Genomic DNA, 19,083 nt, shown 5'->3' with positions numbered 1-19,083 from the left:
CCAATACGGTCTATGTTACATCAACATGATAATGTTTTATCCAAGAGCAATGCTTCATGTACAACTGTTCGATCCGCAATTGTACCCAAGTTGCAAGAAAATGATAAACATGCACGCAGGAACCATGGTGGCTGATGCGGACAGCACCAGATCTGATTCTGCAACAAGTTACTACAACGAACAACGTACGTACCTGATCGAGATGGCAGCTGGAACCGTTCTTGTTCACGAAGGCCAAGAGAGAGGCCAGTGAGCCTGCATGACTCCCTCAACGCCAACCAGGAGGCACGCCAGCCACGATGGCATTGCTTCTCAGATGGCATTCAGGGAGCCAGGCAGGCAGCATTAACCATTAAGCTCATCTTGGTTCTCTTTCAGAATCCATGGTGAAGCAGCGCATCTGCAGAACGACAATTACGAAGTGAAACAGCTGGAGCCTTTTTTTTTCAGAAAAAGAAAAGAACTGAAACAACTCAACAAAGTATTGATGGAGGCGCAGAAGACACAGGACTGTCACGACATGGTAAGGACGGCGCTCGCACGCGAGCGCTTGAGCCATCGAGTCCGAACGCTCGCACGGACATACACGGAGCAGACGCGTACTCAAAAAAGCCGTAGAAATGGATCCCAAACGAGATATACGCCATGCCGTGAGAGCTTTCAGCGTTACTCAGAGCAGAAATACGAGGAGGCCCTCGTGCTGTATGAGTACGCGTAGAAACGAACGTGTGAGGCAAGGAGGACACATAGGAGGGAGGAGGACACGGCGCCATCCCCATAGCCATACATGGATCCATGTGAACGAATGGGTTGGCGCCATTGGTCATGCATCTTGCTCGAGCAGCTAGAGCACTGGACGCGGCCGAAAGATCGCAGCTGTGGATGATTCTGGCTCTGGCTGGACCCTGGCCTGCATGCTCATCGGCTTTTGACTGTCATGTCAGGCTATCTGTAACTGGAGCTGCCAGCTGGGCGACCTCCTAGTCTGCGGCTCCTCCGGCAGCAGGTACAATACGTCTAACACTAGTTTTGTAGGTACGTGGGTAGCCGACGATTCCTTCACTGGCTTACAGGTCAGGGCTTGTCGGGTTTAGTATTCAGGAACATGGGCGCTGCAGGCCAGAGCTACGGATCAGTGAGAAATGGGATCGCCGAGGCGGCCTAGCGAATCCAAGAACCCATCGCGTCCGAGGCTATTGGTAGGCAGGCTGCGTGCGGCCTGTAGGAACCCACCCGCACGTAGGCATCGGGGTCCAGACGCGTGAGGCGTAGGCAAACTTTAACTCATGGTTTATCGATCTGTTTATTTACGTTAAGATTTTTATTTTTTCACGAATGAGATTCACACCCCGTTTCAGAGGGATGGAGGTGTCTCGAAAGGTGAGCGATACGCACCAAAGACATGGACGTGCCACGAAGGGGCATTGCCCTCGCATGCAAATGCCGGATTCGAACCCAGGTAAGACTCCACCGAGCCTTACTGCTGCTAAGATTCTTATTATATGTGTAAATGAAAAAAAAAATTGTAAAATAGGTGAAAGAAATAATAATGAGTTAAGGTCTGTTTGGTAGTGCTCTTTCTGATCTAAATTCTCTGGGAGTGATTCTCTGTAGGAAGTGATTATATGGATGAAAGTGATTCTTTAAAATAAAATATATGAAAGAGTGATTCTGTACAGGAAGTGAATCAGGGAAGCTGTTTTTTTCAATTTCTTAACTTCTAGTTCATTTTAGATAATCACTTTCACGAATTTTACTCAAAGAATAAAAACTAAAAACTATTGTTTGACAGAGCTCCACTAATCCTAATCGAAAAGCTGCTCTGAAAACTTAAGAGCAAACCCTTAGAAAGGGATGGACGTTCGTGTCCACGATTCCATGTGAAGTTGCCTTTCCTGATAAGGCCGTGCGCATGTGGCCCAGCCGCCCGGGAGAGGACGGAACGGCGGCAGGCTCGGTTCGCTCCTTGACTGGGATTTGCACCAAAACTCGCGCCCGTCCTCCTATCCTGCTGATCCGGCAACAGGGGCTCTCATCGCCTCATGGCCACGGCCCCATCGATCCAATTGTACTATCGGAGTCGTTCTTCTCCAGATCACCAGCGTTCCTGGGTGTAGGGATGGCGCGATAGACCAGCATTCCTGTGTATTTGGCTGATCAACTTGTTAGTATTTCGCTGTTCCAAATGTTCTGAACTGTTTTGACATTTGGTTTCATTAACGAATTGGGATTCAAAAGAAAAGACTGGAATTCATTCGAAACTGAAAACCGCAACACAAAAAAAGAAAAAAGATTGCGATGCATACGACATACCTCAGATCTCAGGTGAATGTAACCCGGAGTGAAATTAAGCCCCTCCCTGCTCTCGAAAGGAAGATGGTTTTGCATGCCTTTTTATAAGACTGCCATGCTACGGAAACTTCGCATTTTTCCGCTGGGCAAACGGAAAAAAATTCTCATGGGCTGCATAGGTCTCCTACACCATCGCTGAATGGCTACCACATGTTTTTAATGTAGATCTCAAAACAGTAGATCTCGTCAAAATAGAAAATTATCATACATATTTAATACATATTAGTACTGTGCTTGTGTGTTACAACGGAACCTTTATTTTATACAGAACGGTTCTATGTTGTACACAAAATAATTGTTTCAGAGATCATACGGCGAGCATACAAAATTACAACAATAAAACATGTAAAGCATTCCAAAACGTTGACACCGAGTAAAGACATGAGCTGGGAAACAAACTCTGAGTGCCCAGGCCAAGCGGCACCAATCACAAGATTGCCATCAGTGAAGCAGCGGCCGATGGGGTTAGGCTCCAGCCAGGTATGCCATGCATTTCTTCCCCTGCGAATCACCCAACAATGTTGTTCACCAGTTCACCATCTTATTCTCGTTAGCTTAAGATGCATCACCCAATAAGAAAACATCAGTGCACACTTTGACCAAGTTTTTTATGTTACGTAGCTGTGAGACCATGGAATGCATCCTTAAGCTAACGAGAATAAGATGATGAACTGGTGAACAACAAAAAATGATTTACATCATTTATCTGGTGTTCAAATGAGGAGACTTACTCGCTATCTGGATTCGTAGCCAGAAAGTATTCCAAGAGTTCCATTGTTTCTGCTGTGCTTACACCATAAATCTGAAAGATGTAATGAAATCAGATATAACATTGCTGGAAGAAGTATGCATCATGCTTTTACACAAGGGGCAACAAGCACGAGGCAATGCTGCATGGAATGCAGAATGCTTTATTTCATGATTTTTTAATACAAACGGCATGTCGGCATTGGCATGCCATGTACACATACATTTATACAGAATTAGTGAATCATGTTGGAAATAATTATGCATTAATCTATTTAGTACCATACATTTTCCACTAATAATTAAATATGCTAGTTTTCCTTCTTTTTTTTATGGTTTTGAGAGATTCTACATCAACTACTGCATTGACATACCGCATACACATGTGAACAGTACAAATTAGGAAAAACTTGCATCTTTTACCCAAGCCATTTCTACCATGTAATTTGAGCAATTCACCTGCAAATAGAAAAGTCGGCTTATTAGAGATGATTCCTACTCGATGGATGACATATCCATTTCCAGTTAACTGCAAGTATATGGAATTTTGTAGGCTTCCAGTTGGCAGACGGTCTAGCAAACAAAGGTCAGAGGCTCAGAGCAAGTGTGCAGGAATTCAGAGTGAATCCTTTTTACCTTTCCAGCCTCTGCTGCTCGTGCCATAATCATTGAATCGCCATATGAACAAGAAGTCGGCAAAACATCAAGGGCACATGCCATAGCATAGCTGGTCTGCAAGAATAAAAGAGGTGCATTTAGTAATATTACTACCGCATTGCTAGAGAATGCACAGGATGTTAAATGGGCAAATTATTTGAGTTGAAGATATTTACATTCTCTGCAAAATGAAGAGCATTCTCTTGCTTGATCTTAGGAGGGTAGACAACAGGGAGGTACTCTACCTATACATTACATTATTCATACAATTAGCTAATTGTGTAAGGGGTAAGTGCCAAAAAGATATAACAGGTGAGAGTTCAGACATTTGCTTGGCAAAACTCAGCAAGCCATGCATGCACACCTCTATGAAATTGTGAAACTGGGTGAACATCTTGAACATTAGCTTTCCTAATGATATATTTCCCCTGAAACACAAAACAAGCATATAATAAAACAATGTTGAGGCAATAAAAAACACGTGTTTCGAAAAGAAGGATGCATTTCTGCAGAGAAATGCTCACCATGATTGGTCAAAATGCACATGTGGATAACGGACAGCAACAGGTTGAACAGGGTAGCCAGGTATGAATGCGCCATGTTAGAATGAAATCAGGAATCTTCTATTTGTTGTGGTGCCTTCAGGAAATAACAGTAGCCGCGGGAAGCTATTGCAAGCTGCCTTTCTCTGAAAACACATCCTAGAGAGTAGAAATAACCAATAGACAATCATGTTATTTCTATTATGTTTTAGGATGGTATTAATTTCTATTATACCAATAGAGAGTACCATATGAACAAATAACCAATAGACAATCATGTTATTTCTATTATATTTTAGGATGGTATTAATTTTTAGAATCAATTATGTTATCCATTGGAATAACATTACAGTTACACGAATCAGTAAACAGGCAACTCCAAGCACTAACATGTGCTTGTTCTTTTCTCCTTTTTATTGTTTCTATATCATAAGTAAGTTAATGTAAACTAATGATGATTCAATATTTTACAAGTTATAGAAAAGCATCGGGGTAACTTACATGTGACAACAAACAACATATCGAACACCAATCAAGAAATTTAAACATGTCGATTAAAAGCATGAGGAGAAACTATGGGGATGAGAGGAACCGTTCTTACCTTCATTATTTCGTTTACAGCAGTCTTCCTTGAAGCTGGTGAGAATCTATCGACATATAACTTGGAAAAAGGTACATGTCTTACAAGAGATTTGCAAATTGAGATGCTATTAGAGAAAGATGGAAATACATTTACCTGCATCGCTCGAATAATTGTTCTAACAAATGATATGGCATCATCTCGCGACCCGCACCTCGCAATCGCGTTATCCACCCACAGATTTCGAGTGGATCATCTCGCCACCCACATCTAATCATCTAGATTTAAAATCAGGCAAGCAGAAATTAATCGATCAGGGGTTCAGATCAGATCGAAATGAATCGTATTTACCGACCCAGGCCGAAATCGAGTATGAACGAGTCTCTCACCCAAAGGAGAAGCGGAAATGCTGCAACTCGAACATCCGGCGTATCAGACGGGACGGCCCAATCAGCCCACAGCCTATCGTTGAGCCGGTCTAAAAATATTATCCATTTGAGTTTAATAATGTGTCCTAGCTCATATCCTCTAATGTTTCAGACATTCAAGTTTAATGTTTCAGACGTTATGAAATTTTGTTAGAATAATTATTTTTTATGTTACATCCCGAAATCTCTTGCATACAGATCCAGATCTAAAAAATTATCTATTTAAGTTAATTCCTATAATTTCATATCTCTAATGTTTCAGACGTTCAAATTTAATATTTCAGATGTTATAGAAATTTGTTGCTATAGTTATTTTTATATGTTGCATCCGGGAATCTCTTGCGTACAGATTCGGACTCGAAAAAATTATCCATTTGAGTTAATTCCTATATTTTCGTATCTCCAATATTTCAGATGTTCAAATTTAATGTTTCAGACGTTATAGAAATTTGTTGCTATAGTTATTTTTGTATGTTGCACCCATGAGATTTCACCCAAAAATGTTGCGTGTAACATGGAGTGATGTTGCGGTGTGAATTTTCTGCTGAAATCGGATGCATAAAATGAACTATTTTGGTGCATGTTTTTCAATGTTGCAGACACTTCTCTCCAATGTTGCAGAAGTTAGTGCTTGATGTTGCGACGGAAGGACAGAGTGTCCGATGGGAAATTTCCCAATAGACGTCCGGGCGCTAGCAAGACCGAAGGAGAAGAGGATGCAGCGGGCGAAGATCCGCGTGATCTACATGAGTCGGCGCCGCCACGCCGGCATGGGCACGTTGCCCTCCTGCGACCACCCATGCACATCGGCCCACCCGCATAGCCACCCACGTGGTTGCGTACCCGACCGCGATGGCCAACCCGAACAGCACTAGCCGCACCACCGCGATCGGCGCGCACAACATCGCCTTCGCCCACCCGTATGCCCCGCCGCCCCACACCTCGCGGACTCCGAGACCGAGAGGAGACATGCAACATATGGGGGTTACGAAATGAAACGAAGCAGAGACCCAGAGACTTACCAGGGCGAGGGTGTCAACGAGGAAGGCGTGACGGCCGTTGGTCTTGACGAGCTACGAGATGTTGCTGGCGTTTGGGCCGGGCCACCGCTACGCATCATCTAACAAAATTTATAAGATCATGTTCTATAAAAGATCTTCTCTTTTATAATGACATATGTCTATTTTTTTTCTTAGTTCAACAGTTGAATCAGAAAATCAATGGTGTAGATGTAGTTTCATAAAAATTTTTCTAAATAGGATCTTACAAAATTTACTTTTAGACATGTAAAAGTTAGTAGAGATATGATTAACCGTTAAGTAGATTTTATTCACTGTTTTTATATCTATATTATATATATGTGACAACTATCCACGTGGTGCTACAGTAGACACTGTCTGCATTTTTTTTTTCAATGGAAAACACATTCTTCAAGCATCCAGCTTCACCCCACCATTCCCGCTCCGACGAGCGCTCCCGCCCGCCCGCTCCGATCCGATCGACCTGACCTGACTACGTTTCTCTCCTGCCTGCCTGCCCAGACCGAACACTTACCGGCCTCTCGTCACCCCCGCTGCCATTCGAGCCTTATTTCTCTCGATCGCCATTGGCTTCGTTTCTCTGAGGCTTCCACCTCGTGCACCGGTGGCTGTTCTTGATCCTCGCGCGGTAGTTATTTCATCGCCGTCCGGCCGGCCCGTCGCGATGGGGCGCGTGAAGTTGCCGATCAGGAGGATCGAGAACAACACGAACCGGCAGGTGACCTTCTCCAAGCGCCGGAACGGGCTCATCAAGAAGGGCTACGAGCTCTCCGTCCTCTGCGACATCGACGTCGCGCTCCTCATCGCCTCAGTCACTTCTCCGGTCGCCGAGGGTACGTACGCGCGCATCCTCCGTTCCCGATGCCGAGTCTGCTGTTCAATGTTCAGAGTTGTTGGATCAGCGACGCTTCCTTTACTCCCCCCCCCCCCCTCCCAAGCGCATTTCTGATTCTTAGCTCTGCGCATCTGCTGTTCAGTGTGGAGGGCGTGATCCTTCGGTACACGAACATCTCGGAGCACGATAGAGGAGAGTGAGTGTTCAAATTCCTCACATATCCATACTGTCTCTTTTTATTCGTAAACCCCGTGGATCATTGTCAAAATGCGACTCATGCCGTTCGTTTCTTTGTTATCCGTAATCACTGCAGAGCCATCCAAAAACGAGAGGTAATAAGAAGGCACCGACGCTGCCCCATCCTGTAATTTTCCTTTTTCCTCTTCTTTCAGAGGAATTCATCACGTAACTAAGACTCAGTGCAGTACCTCATCAGCATGCTCCAGCGGCTCAAGCGCGAGGGCGACATGGCGACACAACTAAGTGTGTGTATATATATATACTTAGCTATACTACCTATAGATAGAAGGTTAGTATAAATTTAATCTAACCATTCATGTGATTAAATATTTCTGTAATTACGACAATAATATTAATATTTACTCACCATATTATTGAAGGGCATTGCAATTTTTTTATACCTAATCTACAAATAATCGTTCAACTAAATAATCAGTATTCATCCTAGTATAAACATTAAACCTATAAATTTATACGATATAACTAACATGCTATTTTTTTTTCAAAAATACTCTTATACTACATCCTCTCGTATACTACTTATACTACCTCTAAATGATAGGTAGTATTCTAATCAATCTAAACCAACTGATCCAAAAATAGATGCCTCAAGTTCCTCCGAGACCACCGTAAATTTTTTCTATATATATCCCCATCTTTTCTGCGTCATCTTCCAAATCTCATCTCCTCTTCTTCTTTTTTAGCACCTCAAGCTGATTCTGTTTCGTACTCGTGCACAATTTTCTCTTTTTTCCAGAACGAGATTAACCCCTGATTTCATTACACGAATGCAACGAAATTACAACCATCTCCATCAATCAATTCGCAATACTTACAACAAAAACGTGCGCAAACAGAAGGATCTATACATCTGACGTCTGAGGAGCAGCACCGAGGGCTGCCGATTAGCCAAAATAGACCGTAAGTCCAAGACCAGAAACCACAATCCAAGTATAACAACTCCTAACCTATTATACCGGTATCTACCACACCAAGTTTCAGATACAAAAACCATCTCCGGACCGAGTGCTAACAGCACTGAAAACAGCAACTGCACTCCATCGATGATTGCTTCAGCTTGGAACACCATCAGCTCCTTGGCCTTTGGCGATTTTCTCTTATCTGGAAAAGTTTGAAAATCACACACCTCACATCCTAATCGCGTTTCTTCTTTCAAACTTGCAGCCCAGGGGCACTGAACGAGAAAATTGAGGTGAGGAATTCAGAGCTTATCACTCTCCTGTGTTGGCAGCTTCACAATTCCTCGTTGCAATTCAACGAACGGTATTAATTTTTAGATGCGTCGCAGGAGATTCAGCAGGAGATATACGCTTCGCAGCAGCAGCAACACATCTCTGAGGAACGCCTGAGGTCGGCCAGCGACGCATTCGTCAGAACTCAACTAGCCGTAGTGAAAAACTGTGAAACCGAACTAATCACAGCCCCTGCCCGTCTTGTTGCAGGCTGTTCGAGCCAGACCCGGCCTCGTTCTGCTCCACGAGCGAGATCGACGGCTGCGAGAAGTTCCTCATGGACGTGCTCGTTCGTGTGGTCGAAAGAAAGGTAATGCACGCAGTGATGCACACCAGAAAGAGATAAGTGTTTCTGAATTGCAAGTGGAACTAGTCTTGCGTGGCTGACAAAAAATAGCAGCAGTGCTGAACTAACCGTCGCCTAACGAATTTGCAGAACTACTTGTTGAGCAGTCACATGGCACCTTTCGATCCGACAGCGCCTGGGATGGAGGTATTTACCGAGATTTTCAGTATCCGGTCCCGTTTGAAAGCTGGAGTTTTTTCCGACTCATCATATGCTAATCTTTTTTTCTGTGGAATCTCGTTTGCTAAATAGGTTCTTGGATCATATATGGGAGCGTGTAAATTTTACACATGAGTGAATGCATCGTGCAGGGGCCAAATGTGGCGCAGATGTACGTGAACCCGGACGAAGCGGAAGGCATGGGCACGTTCGCCGGCGACGCCGCACTGTGGGCCGCCGACGGGGGGTCGAGCCCCGGCCATCAGATGTTTGGCGCATCTGAACCTTTGATCTACCTCAGGTACGTGCCTGACCTGACGCACCAGCAGCATGCGTTGGCAAGCACGCGCACGTTACGTGGTGCCCTCTTTTTGTTTCAGGGACCAGGACATGTACGACGCCACCTCCCAGGTGACCGGGCTGCACGGCGATCCGTGCGCGGCCGGTTGCGGCGCCGGCGGCGAGTGCGACGCCGAGGCGTGGCGGCAGGCGTACACCTACACCGAGCTGCTCTCCGTGATCATCCCCGCCACGCCGTTCCCTCTCATGCCGGTGAGCCACCCATGCATGCACCCGTCCAGTCCACGGCCGGCCACGCCACGACGACGAGCTGATCGTGCCATGCTGGTTTTTTTTTCCTGTTGTCGTTGCAACACTGCTCGGGGTCGGATGACCAGTTCCTTCCGATGCAGGAGGGGATGGTGAAGCCGAAGCAGGTGGAGGTGTCAGCGAGCTGCTCCTACGTGCCCAGCGACGAGACCGGCACGCCGGCGATGGCGCACGACAGCACCGCGGCACCCGCGAACGTCGCCTGACCTGACCCGACCTGGCCCGACGAGCTCATCAACTGTCCTTACAACATATTACATACCAGAATCACGAGAGAATAATTTCCTAGCTAGTGGCGCTCCTGTGCTTGCAAGAAAGCAAGGGTGACGCAGACGCCCACAGACCTGTAACCACTAGAACAAAATCATCTGCTCATAAAGTCTCACGAAATCAGCACCAATCATTCGCATAAGTTACAGCTACAACGAAACAGATGACTAGACGATTCTTTTCTACCAACTGACGAATCCGGATAGCACCTGAAGAATGAAGAACACATGGCGTAGTGCTCTGATACTCTCCTCTCCTCTCCTCTCGAAGGAAGATCCGTGTAAAGATGTGCAGTGCGGCGTCAGCTTTTCTACGTCTCTGACAAAGAAGGGCACTCCTGATGATAAAAGGAAGGGCGATAAAGCTAGAGACTGATCAGGAATGTTCCTTCCTGTTTGCTATCCAGCCGGCTTCTCATTTCTGTCGGCACATATAGGTTCCTTAGAGATGAATTAACCTCATACCTGACTTTATTTTGAAACGAAACAGGTCGGTGTCGGATCACCCCTTCGAGTCACCTTGTGCAACGTATACTTAGTCTTTGGATCAGTAGCTGGTACATATATTTTCAATAAAAATAGACATCGCAGACATATATCAATTAAAGTACAATATTAGATACTATACAGAGTTTATTACAGTAAAAACCCGTAGGCATAATTAAACAAAGCCTCACAACACAACGGAAATAAAGCAAAAGCGACTCAAACCCTACAGGTAGCTTGAGTGCGGATGAAACCCAACTTTTTTATTCTTTATCTTCATCTTCACCTTCGATGAAGTCAGCCTCTGGTTGGGTAGATCTCGAATTTAGATGAATATCGGTGGAAGAATCGTCAAAAACGGAGTTAGTATGGAGGAGAAACAAGCTTTAGAAGTTTTATCGAGAGAAAAAAAATCAGAAAAAGAAAAAGGAATATTCTTAGAATATTTCGTGGCTCGGCTCAGGGTGGATCGGCTCGGGGCTGGGCTCGACTCGACCAGGAGGCTCAGCTCAAGGCTAAATGCAGGCCCACCTATCCGCGAAGAGGAGGAGGATAAGGGAGAGGGAGAGGCGACCGGCTCGGGCGGATCGGGCAGAGAGAGTGAGAGGGAGAGGCGGAGGGAAAGAGGTGATGTGGGCGGCGAACGGCGGTGAGTCGGTGACGGCTGGCTCTAACAAGCGACAGGGTAGGGCGGCGGCGACCGGATCCAGCTCGAGCGGCGGCGGCCAGATCCAGCTCAAGCGGTGGCAGATTTGGCTGGCGAGGGCTGGCGATGAATCGGGGTGGGAGAAGCTCCGGTGATAGGCAAAACAGAGCGAGGATGGCCGGATCTACACCATGATGGAGGTGACTCGTGGCGAGGCTAAGGTATGAGGTTGGATTTGAGGATTTTGGAGCTTCTCGTTTGGGGAAGAGAGGAAGAGAGAAGGGTGGTGGAGCTCATCGGCGGTGGGCTTTAGTGTAGTGGTGGCAGTGGTGCTTTGCTCGGGTGGAGGTGAGTTAGAGAGAAGTAGTGCTGTGCGGTGTGGAGGAGAGCGGGGAAGAGGGCACTGTTCCTCTTTATAGGGGCGAAGACATGGGCACAGCGGTAGTGCGGGGCGCGTGGCGGGGCTCAGGGCGCGAAGAAGCGGCACGAGACGCGAGGATGGCTACGACGCGTGGCAATGGGACATGCGGCGTGGTGCAGAGCTCTAGCGTGCACGGCAGTGAGCGGCGCTGAGTCACAAGGATGGGGGAGAGAGATGAGTTCAAGATTTTTCTCTCTCTGGGAGAACATGAGTGTGACAGTTGGAGTGCGCCTTTTTCGCCTTTTTTCGACGCTAAGCAACCTGTTCCAGTTTCTTTCTCTGCTCTGCTCCGGGAGCATACTTCTCATCTCCTGATATTTTGACTGCTTTTCAGTCCAAAACTTCCAACTGAACTTTATTAACAAGAAGGTTTCATGAATTTAACCTCATGTCTGTTATTAAAAAATGCATGAGAAAAGCATAGAGTAGGTAGGTGTTCTTGATGAATAGATCACTGGGTATGAGTGGGAAGAGCACATTCCAAGTTGCTGTCTGAACAAGCCAGAATTCATGAAACATGCAGCATAAAATCTTTTGCTGAGGCGACCAATAACCGAAACTTTATCTTGCCCAGCTCAAGAAATATGCTTTGTTGCGATAAAGCAAACCCCATCAATTGCAGGCAGGCACCCGGCCACATTGCCCCACTTCACACCTTTGCTCGGAGCAGCTCCCAGTTTTCAAGTGGCAAAACACAAGACAATGGCCCCATGCCCCATTTTCGAAAGCTTCTTTTTTTTTCCACTCCCTCTTTATTTTGGACCCCATTAGCCATAGCCCAGCCACCTTTTAACACCATTACTCCATTCCCTTGCTCTTGTTGTTGCTGTGCTTGCTCTCTAGCTTTGAGCTTTGGTTTCCCAATAGGCCACTCTACACTCTTGAGCCTTGACACTTCTCTTGTCTTGCCTTCTTGGTGGTGGTGGTGGTGGTGCTGCTGCACAAATGGGCACTCCTTACCACCTCCAATCTCCAAGAACCATCGTGACCAAGATCATCAACATGAAGCAGCAGCCACCGGCGCTGCCGTCGCCGCCACCGACGGCTCCGTCGAAGATAATCCTGCAGCCGCGCCACCGGACCAGCCCGGCGATGTGGTGCGCCGCCATCGTCTGCTTCGCCTTCAGCATCCTCGTGATCGTCGCCGGCGTGGTCATCCTGATCGTCTTCCTGGCGGTGAAGCCGAGGGCGCCGTCGTTCGAGGCCGCCAACGCCAGCCTGAACAGCGTCTACGTCGACTCGCCGGCCTACTTCAACGGCGACATGACGATCGTGGCCAACATCTCCAACCCCAACCAGAAGATCGACGTGGTGTTCCGGTCCGCCACCGTCGAGCTCTTCTTCAGGGATAGGCCGATGGCAGCACAGGAGCTGCCGCCGTTCATGCAGCGGCGGGGCCAGTCCCGGGTCCTGAACATGCACATGGTGTCCAGCCGAGTGCTGCTGCCGCCGGAGGTGGCCGTGGAGCTGGTGAACCAGGTGAGGAGCAACAGGGTCGTGTACACCATCAGAGGCGCGTTCAAGGTGGAGGCCAGGTTCTGGTCTGGTCACTACACGTACTGGATGCATGCAATCTGTGAGCTGGAGCTCACTGCCCCTCCTTCTGGAGTTCTTGTTGCTAGGAGATGCAGAAAAAATTAATTATTTAGCATTTGATTTCGCCTTCCTTTTCTTTTGTTGTATCAAATCTTAGACCTTTTTGTGCACTGAAATCGGGCAGAGCAAAGCAAAACATACTCATGATTCATGTGGATTTGTGCTTGGTTCTTCATCTCTGTCCACCTCTTGCTTAACTCTTTTTTATATATATATAAATTCTTGCTTATTCAGTTGCTGCTTGCTGGGGCCTGGAGGCTACCTGCAACACAGCAGCAAATTAAGATTGTAAGCAACCTGAGTTCAACGAAGCGTGTACCGCACACTATTGAACTCATTGCTTGTGTGGAGGAAACATAGTGGGTTGTACCCAATTATTACAGGAAGCACAATCTGACAAAAGCATGAAAACTCGCACATAAGTGATTCAGCAATTGCATCGTCGTCAATATAAGCTCCATTCATCAAACAAATTGGCCAGGATAGCAAACACTGCATCATTCACCACTAAACTAGTGTTACATATGGACAGCACATGGTTCATGATAGCATTATTTTCTCATTATCAGGGCTAGTTATACAACATATCTTGGCAGATATGGATAAAAAAACTGCCAGGCGCATAACAGTCTGATCTACTTATGTGCCTATGTCCTGCCACGAACCTCAAACACCCTTACACAGTGATCAGCTCCACAAGAAGCCAGCTCAAGTGCTGATTTCTCATTTGATGAGTTGGGTTCCCGCCACCGTAAACGGTGCACGGTTGACACATGACACAACAGAGGGTCAAATTGGAGCATGCATGCAGTGCTGAGTGGAGATGAATCTGGAGTATTGCCTGCAGAAGCTTTTCCACCTGAAATACTCCAGAGCTCGATCAATCCATTATCCATGCCAACTGCAAGAATACCAGCATTAGAAGCACGGTCACGGCCCATCCATGCCAATGCTGTGACACTTTCACGGAACTGAGGCAACGTTGCAAGCAGCCCCACAGAAGATGCATCTTGAACACACCATATCTTTACAGTCTTGTCCCTTGATCCAGTTGCAAATTCGTAACCAAAGGGGTTCCATGAGCATGCCCATATAATTCTTTTGTGTGCTTCATGCTTTGCAACCAGACGATGCTCTGCTCCTTCCTCTAGAATTACACAGGTGGAATGACACAAGTAATTACAGCACAATCAAAACATTGTAAATCAAAGAAACATGATTAAAAAGACAAATGTAAAACAATAACTTCGATGAAACTACATGATCATAAGAAAACTTGCCTACCAGTTTTCCTGATTGAAAAGACAGACAAATGACGATCCCTTGAAACACTCAAAAGAAGTGCATTATCACGAGAGAACTCCATTTGTGTCACTGTCAGATTGTGAGACTGCAAGCGGCCTACGGCTTTCCATGTTCCAACCTCCCAGAGCCAGATCTCAGCAACTGGTGCTGATTGGGCCTAAAAAGCAGTGAAGTCCCATTAGATTTCCATGTATACAGTAAAAACAAACCATAAGCAATTAAGCATATTCTGCATCAACTAACGTCACTATGCCAGTGTGTCACACATCGACAAAGTGAAAAATGCACTATCGCTAGATGAAGATGTGCAACACTGTTTTCATAGAGGTGCTCAATGATATGTTTCAGGGATTCCCAGAAATAAAGAAGCACCAACAATACTGTGTTCGACCCGTCCCCCCATTTCTATGAAGATGGAAAAAATCCGTCAATGATATGTTTGTGAGTTCACATTTGATCAGTTAGCTTGAGCAAATGTGTTGTGAATCAAAACATCAAGTAATGTAACATAACCATGGCCAAGGTAACATAATCATGGTGCAATGGTGGTGTCTGGATGGACAAAAAATTTCTCTCAAATGACATCGACGAATTTCAGATGAATTAGCACAAGAAAACATGCAACTGATACCTTGCAAGATGATGCAACAAGCTTCCCTTCATAATCACAGCAGATCGAGAAGAGCTCGTTTCCATGACCATATAGTTTGTGCGATTCAGGCCATAGAGTATTCCATGCAAGTTGGTCCTCCACAGGGGGCTCAGTAAATACAGTAGGCACTGCATCAGGAATGGTTTCCATAGAATCTGGACCATCACTAGAAATACTGCTTGGGGATTCATTGACTCCTGAATACACCACCATGCAAAAAATAACATCAAATAAAAGAAAAAATTTAACTGGGTAGAAATGCAGTTTGTCATGCCAAACAAAGGAGGCATTATTGCTCAAGGGTGTGAGAGATTATTACCATGTGTATATATGGGTTTCTGCGAAAGCCCAAGAGCGGACATATTTGCTCCAAGGACTTGCACATTGTCAAAATCCTCAGAGATGTCAGGTTTCAACAAAGTTGCTTGTTGTAGGGTCTTCAAAAATGATAAGGGAGCTACAAAGACTCTAGAGACCTTTTCATCAGCACCACTAACAAAACGGTGGTTTCCACTACCCTGAATGAATGCCACACAGTTAATATCATGCCCATGAATTTGCGGACGAGCCATTTCACGCCAATATATCACATCTCCGGGGTTAACTCGGCTTTTCCAAGGAGCAAATATGCGTGTTGTCTGCATATTTAACATCGAGGCAAAAGAGGATTAGCAAGTAGAAAAGAGAACAGGACAACCGACCAAATATATAGGTTATATCAGTATGGGTCAAAACTGATAATAAGTACAAGAACTTGCCTGGTCATGGCTAACTGATAGCAAATATTGGCCAGATCTCGCCCATGTTAAGTCAGACACAGGTGCAAAATGACCAGACGGGACTATCTGAGGTTGCCAATTTTCAGAATCCAGTCCAACATCTTTCCACATATGAAAGGATCCACCATAGCCATGTGCAAGAATGGATTTGCCATCAGGTTGCCAGTGCCCACCATAAAATCCAAGTGCTGAGTGACTTAATTCACCAACAGTCACCGAATTGATCCAAAGGCCAGTATTTTTCTCTGGCCTCCATATCATCATCATCTTGTCCATGGATGCAGATAATATGCTCATCGTCTGATGAGCTTCATCCCTAGGTAACAGTGTAGGTGGCTTCCACTCTACGGAATATACCCAATCCTCATGTCCAACAAGAAGAGATTCCAATGATACTTGGTAACTTGTATTACCAGCCACAAATAGAGGTCCTTCAATATAGGAGGTCAACTCGATATTTCCCTTCCTCAGTTGTACTGTGGAGCCAGCAGAAACAGCTTCTGATGCCATTTTCCATATCCGAATGGTTCTGTCCTGAGACGAGCTAACAAGGAAAAGGTTGTGCTTTTCACTGCTCATCATCACGGGTAAAGAAAAGTCTAAACTTCTGATCCAATCAGAATGACCTTTAAGTTCACAGGCTTTAATGAACTGTGCATGGAAAAATGCCTAGTTAGGACAACAAGAAACACAAGGAACAAAAAACAGGAGTTGCAAAAACGTTAAGTTACAAACCTTGCCTGACTTATCCCCGCAATAAATGTGGATCTTTTGATCTAAACCACCCATTGCCAAAATTAGATGACTTCCCTGTTCCGGTAGCACGGCTAATGAAAGTGAAACCATTGGTTTTGGGCCAACAGATAGAGAATGCAGGCAAGACACTTTGCAGCTTCCTGCAGAAGAGAAAGCAAATAACTTAAGTCAGACAGCAGCACACATTTCCTAATAAAATTAAAGATCATAAGATAAAATATTAGAATGTCACTAATACAACTTCTCCCAGACACTAGCTAATGATCTGCATGTCTTTCTTTAAGGTACATTGTCAAAAATAAGATTATGACAATCCACAAGTATGCCATCTTACCACCAGTGGTGGGCTCAATCGCCATTTCCCAAATAACTACAATACTATCCGAGGAAGTGGAAGCAAAAATCGAAGCAGTATTCGAGACCATCCTTCCAGAAAAACAGGTTACCCCTTTCTTATGCATCCCTGGCAGTTGCAACGCATGAGCCCACTGCAAAGCAGGCAGGAACAACAAGAATAAACAATTACACATTAGGAGAAACAACTTGAGTCAATTTTAGAATTAACCAGATAAATATTTCCAGCAAGAACACTGCAAGTCAGCAACCCATTCTAGTGCAACAATATTGCAAGGAAAGCCACGAATAGAAGTTACAGAATGCATTATGCAATTATAAATTTACAATTAGGTGAAAACGGAAGAAATTCACCTCTCCCTTGCCAGAACCAATCTTCCATGCCATGATAGCACCATCAGCACTCCCTGAGAGTAGATAGTGTATCTCCCGGTCACGAACTGCAAACCATAAAGGAAAAAACAGCCAACAATTCAGCGCTCAGCCTAACAAAGGAGGAAAAGAAATCAGCATTCAGGGATCAGGATCAGACCAGAGAATCGTTCCTTCATCTAATCTAGTCAACATATCTGCAGCTTACAAGTTACCACCCAACACAACTCAACTAATGAAAGGAGTAGTAACAGCCTATATTCAGCTACTGATGATCCTTACCGAAACAGATATCACACTTATTAGACAGTCGAAAAGCGCAGCTTCGCCCCGAAACCGAGCTAAGTACAACAATACAGATGCTATCAGAAGACGAGTCGTTCCAGCAAGTTCTCCAAACTACTAGCACTTCAGCTCCGAGACATCAAGACTGGGAAACCTAAGAAATGTACAGACAAGGACGCACCTTGGAGCACGTCCTTCTTCGTGGGAAGCCACAGCGTGCAGTTCACCGCCGCCTTGTGCCCCGGAAGCGTTGTCACGATCTCACCTCTCTGCCCGCACGAACACAAGTTTGGACGAATTGGATGAAACGAACCACGAGTGAGATACTTTCAAAGTAGTTGAAATTGCATGAAGGGCGAAAAGAAAAGGAGGCACGAGGAGGTGGACCAGGGGGGAGAAGAGGGCGACGGCGTTCTGGGCGCCGAAGGCGACGAGGCAGCACGCGCCCCACGAGACATTGTTCACCACGCGGTTACAGCCGGCGCCTATGAAGACGCCCTCCACCTCCACACCGGCCGCCGGCGACATCGCGAATGCAACCCGGCCACCAGCGGTGGGGCCAGAAGTGAAGCGTGCCGAGGGCTGAAATACTCGACCAGAGGGTAATCAAGCCACACCACCGAACGGATGTGACTCTGGTTCTGGCCCGGAGGGGGCGAGGGGGAGGAGCAGCGCGGTGAGTGGAGAGACGGCGGAGGCCGGAGGGGAGCGTGGCGTGGGGAAGGAGGAGGGCGCGGCGGCGGGTGCTCGGGTGGGAGTAGGGTTGCTTGAGAAAGGAGAGGCTTGGGCCGTTTGAAACAGCGAGTTGGGCCGGATCCTCTCGTTATAGGCCAAATACATAATAAGCCCAAACTGTTGTGATCCGGGTCCTGCCCTATGCTCCTGCACAATTTAGCTCATACACGAGTTGATTCGCTTTACATTTTCTCCTACCCTCCTCTTTAATTTTTTATTTATATATTTTTATTTTTCAATATTTATAGAAATACATATTTATTTTAAAATATTACACATCTAGAATATCATCGTCCGTTAAAAAACGATAGCAAGGTGTCATCCACATAACAAGTGACACCTTGACGTGGCAAGCTAGCATGGCAGCCTTGAACACCTTCCTATCAGAGAGTGACACCCGTATACCCGCACGCCACACGAGGGGACCAAACTGAGAGCTTTTGTTGCAGGCCTAGGTCACGAGGAAATCTTGCAATCGATGATAGGATGACAGAGCTTTTGTTGCATCTTTTTTATGTTCATGACGTCCAACGGTAGGTCACAGGGCGGCCTATATGTACAGCCCAATTTATGTTCGATGCCAGGATGTGGATGCGTATGGGGCCAGCAGAGCGCATACACTCCTGTTGGTAAGGTAAC

General features: G+C 45.9%; 2 protein-coding genes and 2 pseudogenes across 3 annotated transcripts; 2 read left to right on the top strand and 2 right to left on the bottom strand.

Annotated features, from left to right (window-relative positions):
• Positions 1-3,079: 3,079 nt before the first annotated feature.
• Positions 3,080-6,277, bottom strand: LOC133895173 (lysophospholipid acyltransferase LPEAT2-like; annotated as a pseudogene).
• Positions 6,278-6,974: 697 nt separating this feature from the next.
• On the top strand, positions 6,975-10,147 carry LOC133896112 (agamous-like MADS-box protein AGL66; annotated as a pseudogene).
• Positions 10,148-12,069: 1,922 nt separating this feature from the next.
• On the top strand, positions 12,070-13,393 carry LOC133895663 (NDR1/HIN1-like protein 13). Its single transcript, XM_062336128.1, has one exon. The coding sequence runs from the start codon at positions 12,556-12,558 to the stop codon at positions 13,249-13,251; it is 696 nt and encodes a 231-aa protein (XP_062192112.1). The 5' UTR covers positions 12,070-12,555; the 3' UTR covers positions 13,252-13,393.
• Positions 13,394-13,640: 247 nt separating this feature from the next.
• Positions 13,641-18,496, bottom strand: LOC133895750 (elongator complex protein 2-like). 2 transcript variants are annotated; one of them, XM_062336252.1, is made up of 10 exons: positions 18,097-18,496; positions 17,891-17,978; positions 17,407-17,492; positions 17,033-17,186; positions 16,678-16,838; positions 15,922-16,593; positions 15,483-15,801; positions 15,143-15,360; positions 14,491-14,668; positions 13,641-14,353 (listed from the first exon to the last, which is right to left on the bottom strand). In XM_062336252.1, exons 1-10 carry the CDS (start codon positions 18,235-18,237, stop codon positions 13,854-13,856), a joined length of 2,517 nt encoding a protein of 838 aa, XP_062192236.1. In that variant the 5' UTR covers positions 18,238-18,496; the 3' UTR covers positions 13,641-13,853. The 2 variants fall into 2 exon arrangements, with proteins under 2 accessions (XP_062192236.1, XP_062192237.1); XM_062336253.1 differs by lacking the exon at positions 18,097-18,496 and adding an exon at positions 17,707-17,765 and having other exon boundaries at positions 17,891-18,079.
• Between the last annotated feature and the right edge of the window lie 587 nt (positions 18,497-19,083).

Source organism: Phragmites australis, chromosome 16 (genome assembly GCF_958298935.1).
Source record: "Phragmites australis chromosome 16, lpPhrAust1.1, whole genome shotgun sequence".
Taxonomy (NCBI): Eukaryota; Viridiplantae; Streptophyta; class Magnoliopsida; order Poales; family Poaceae; genus Phragmites; species Phragmites australis.
This window is presented reverse-complemented; position numbering and strand designations above follow the sequence as displayed.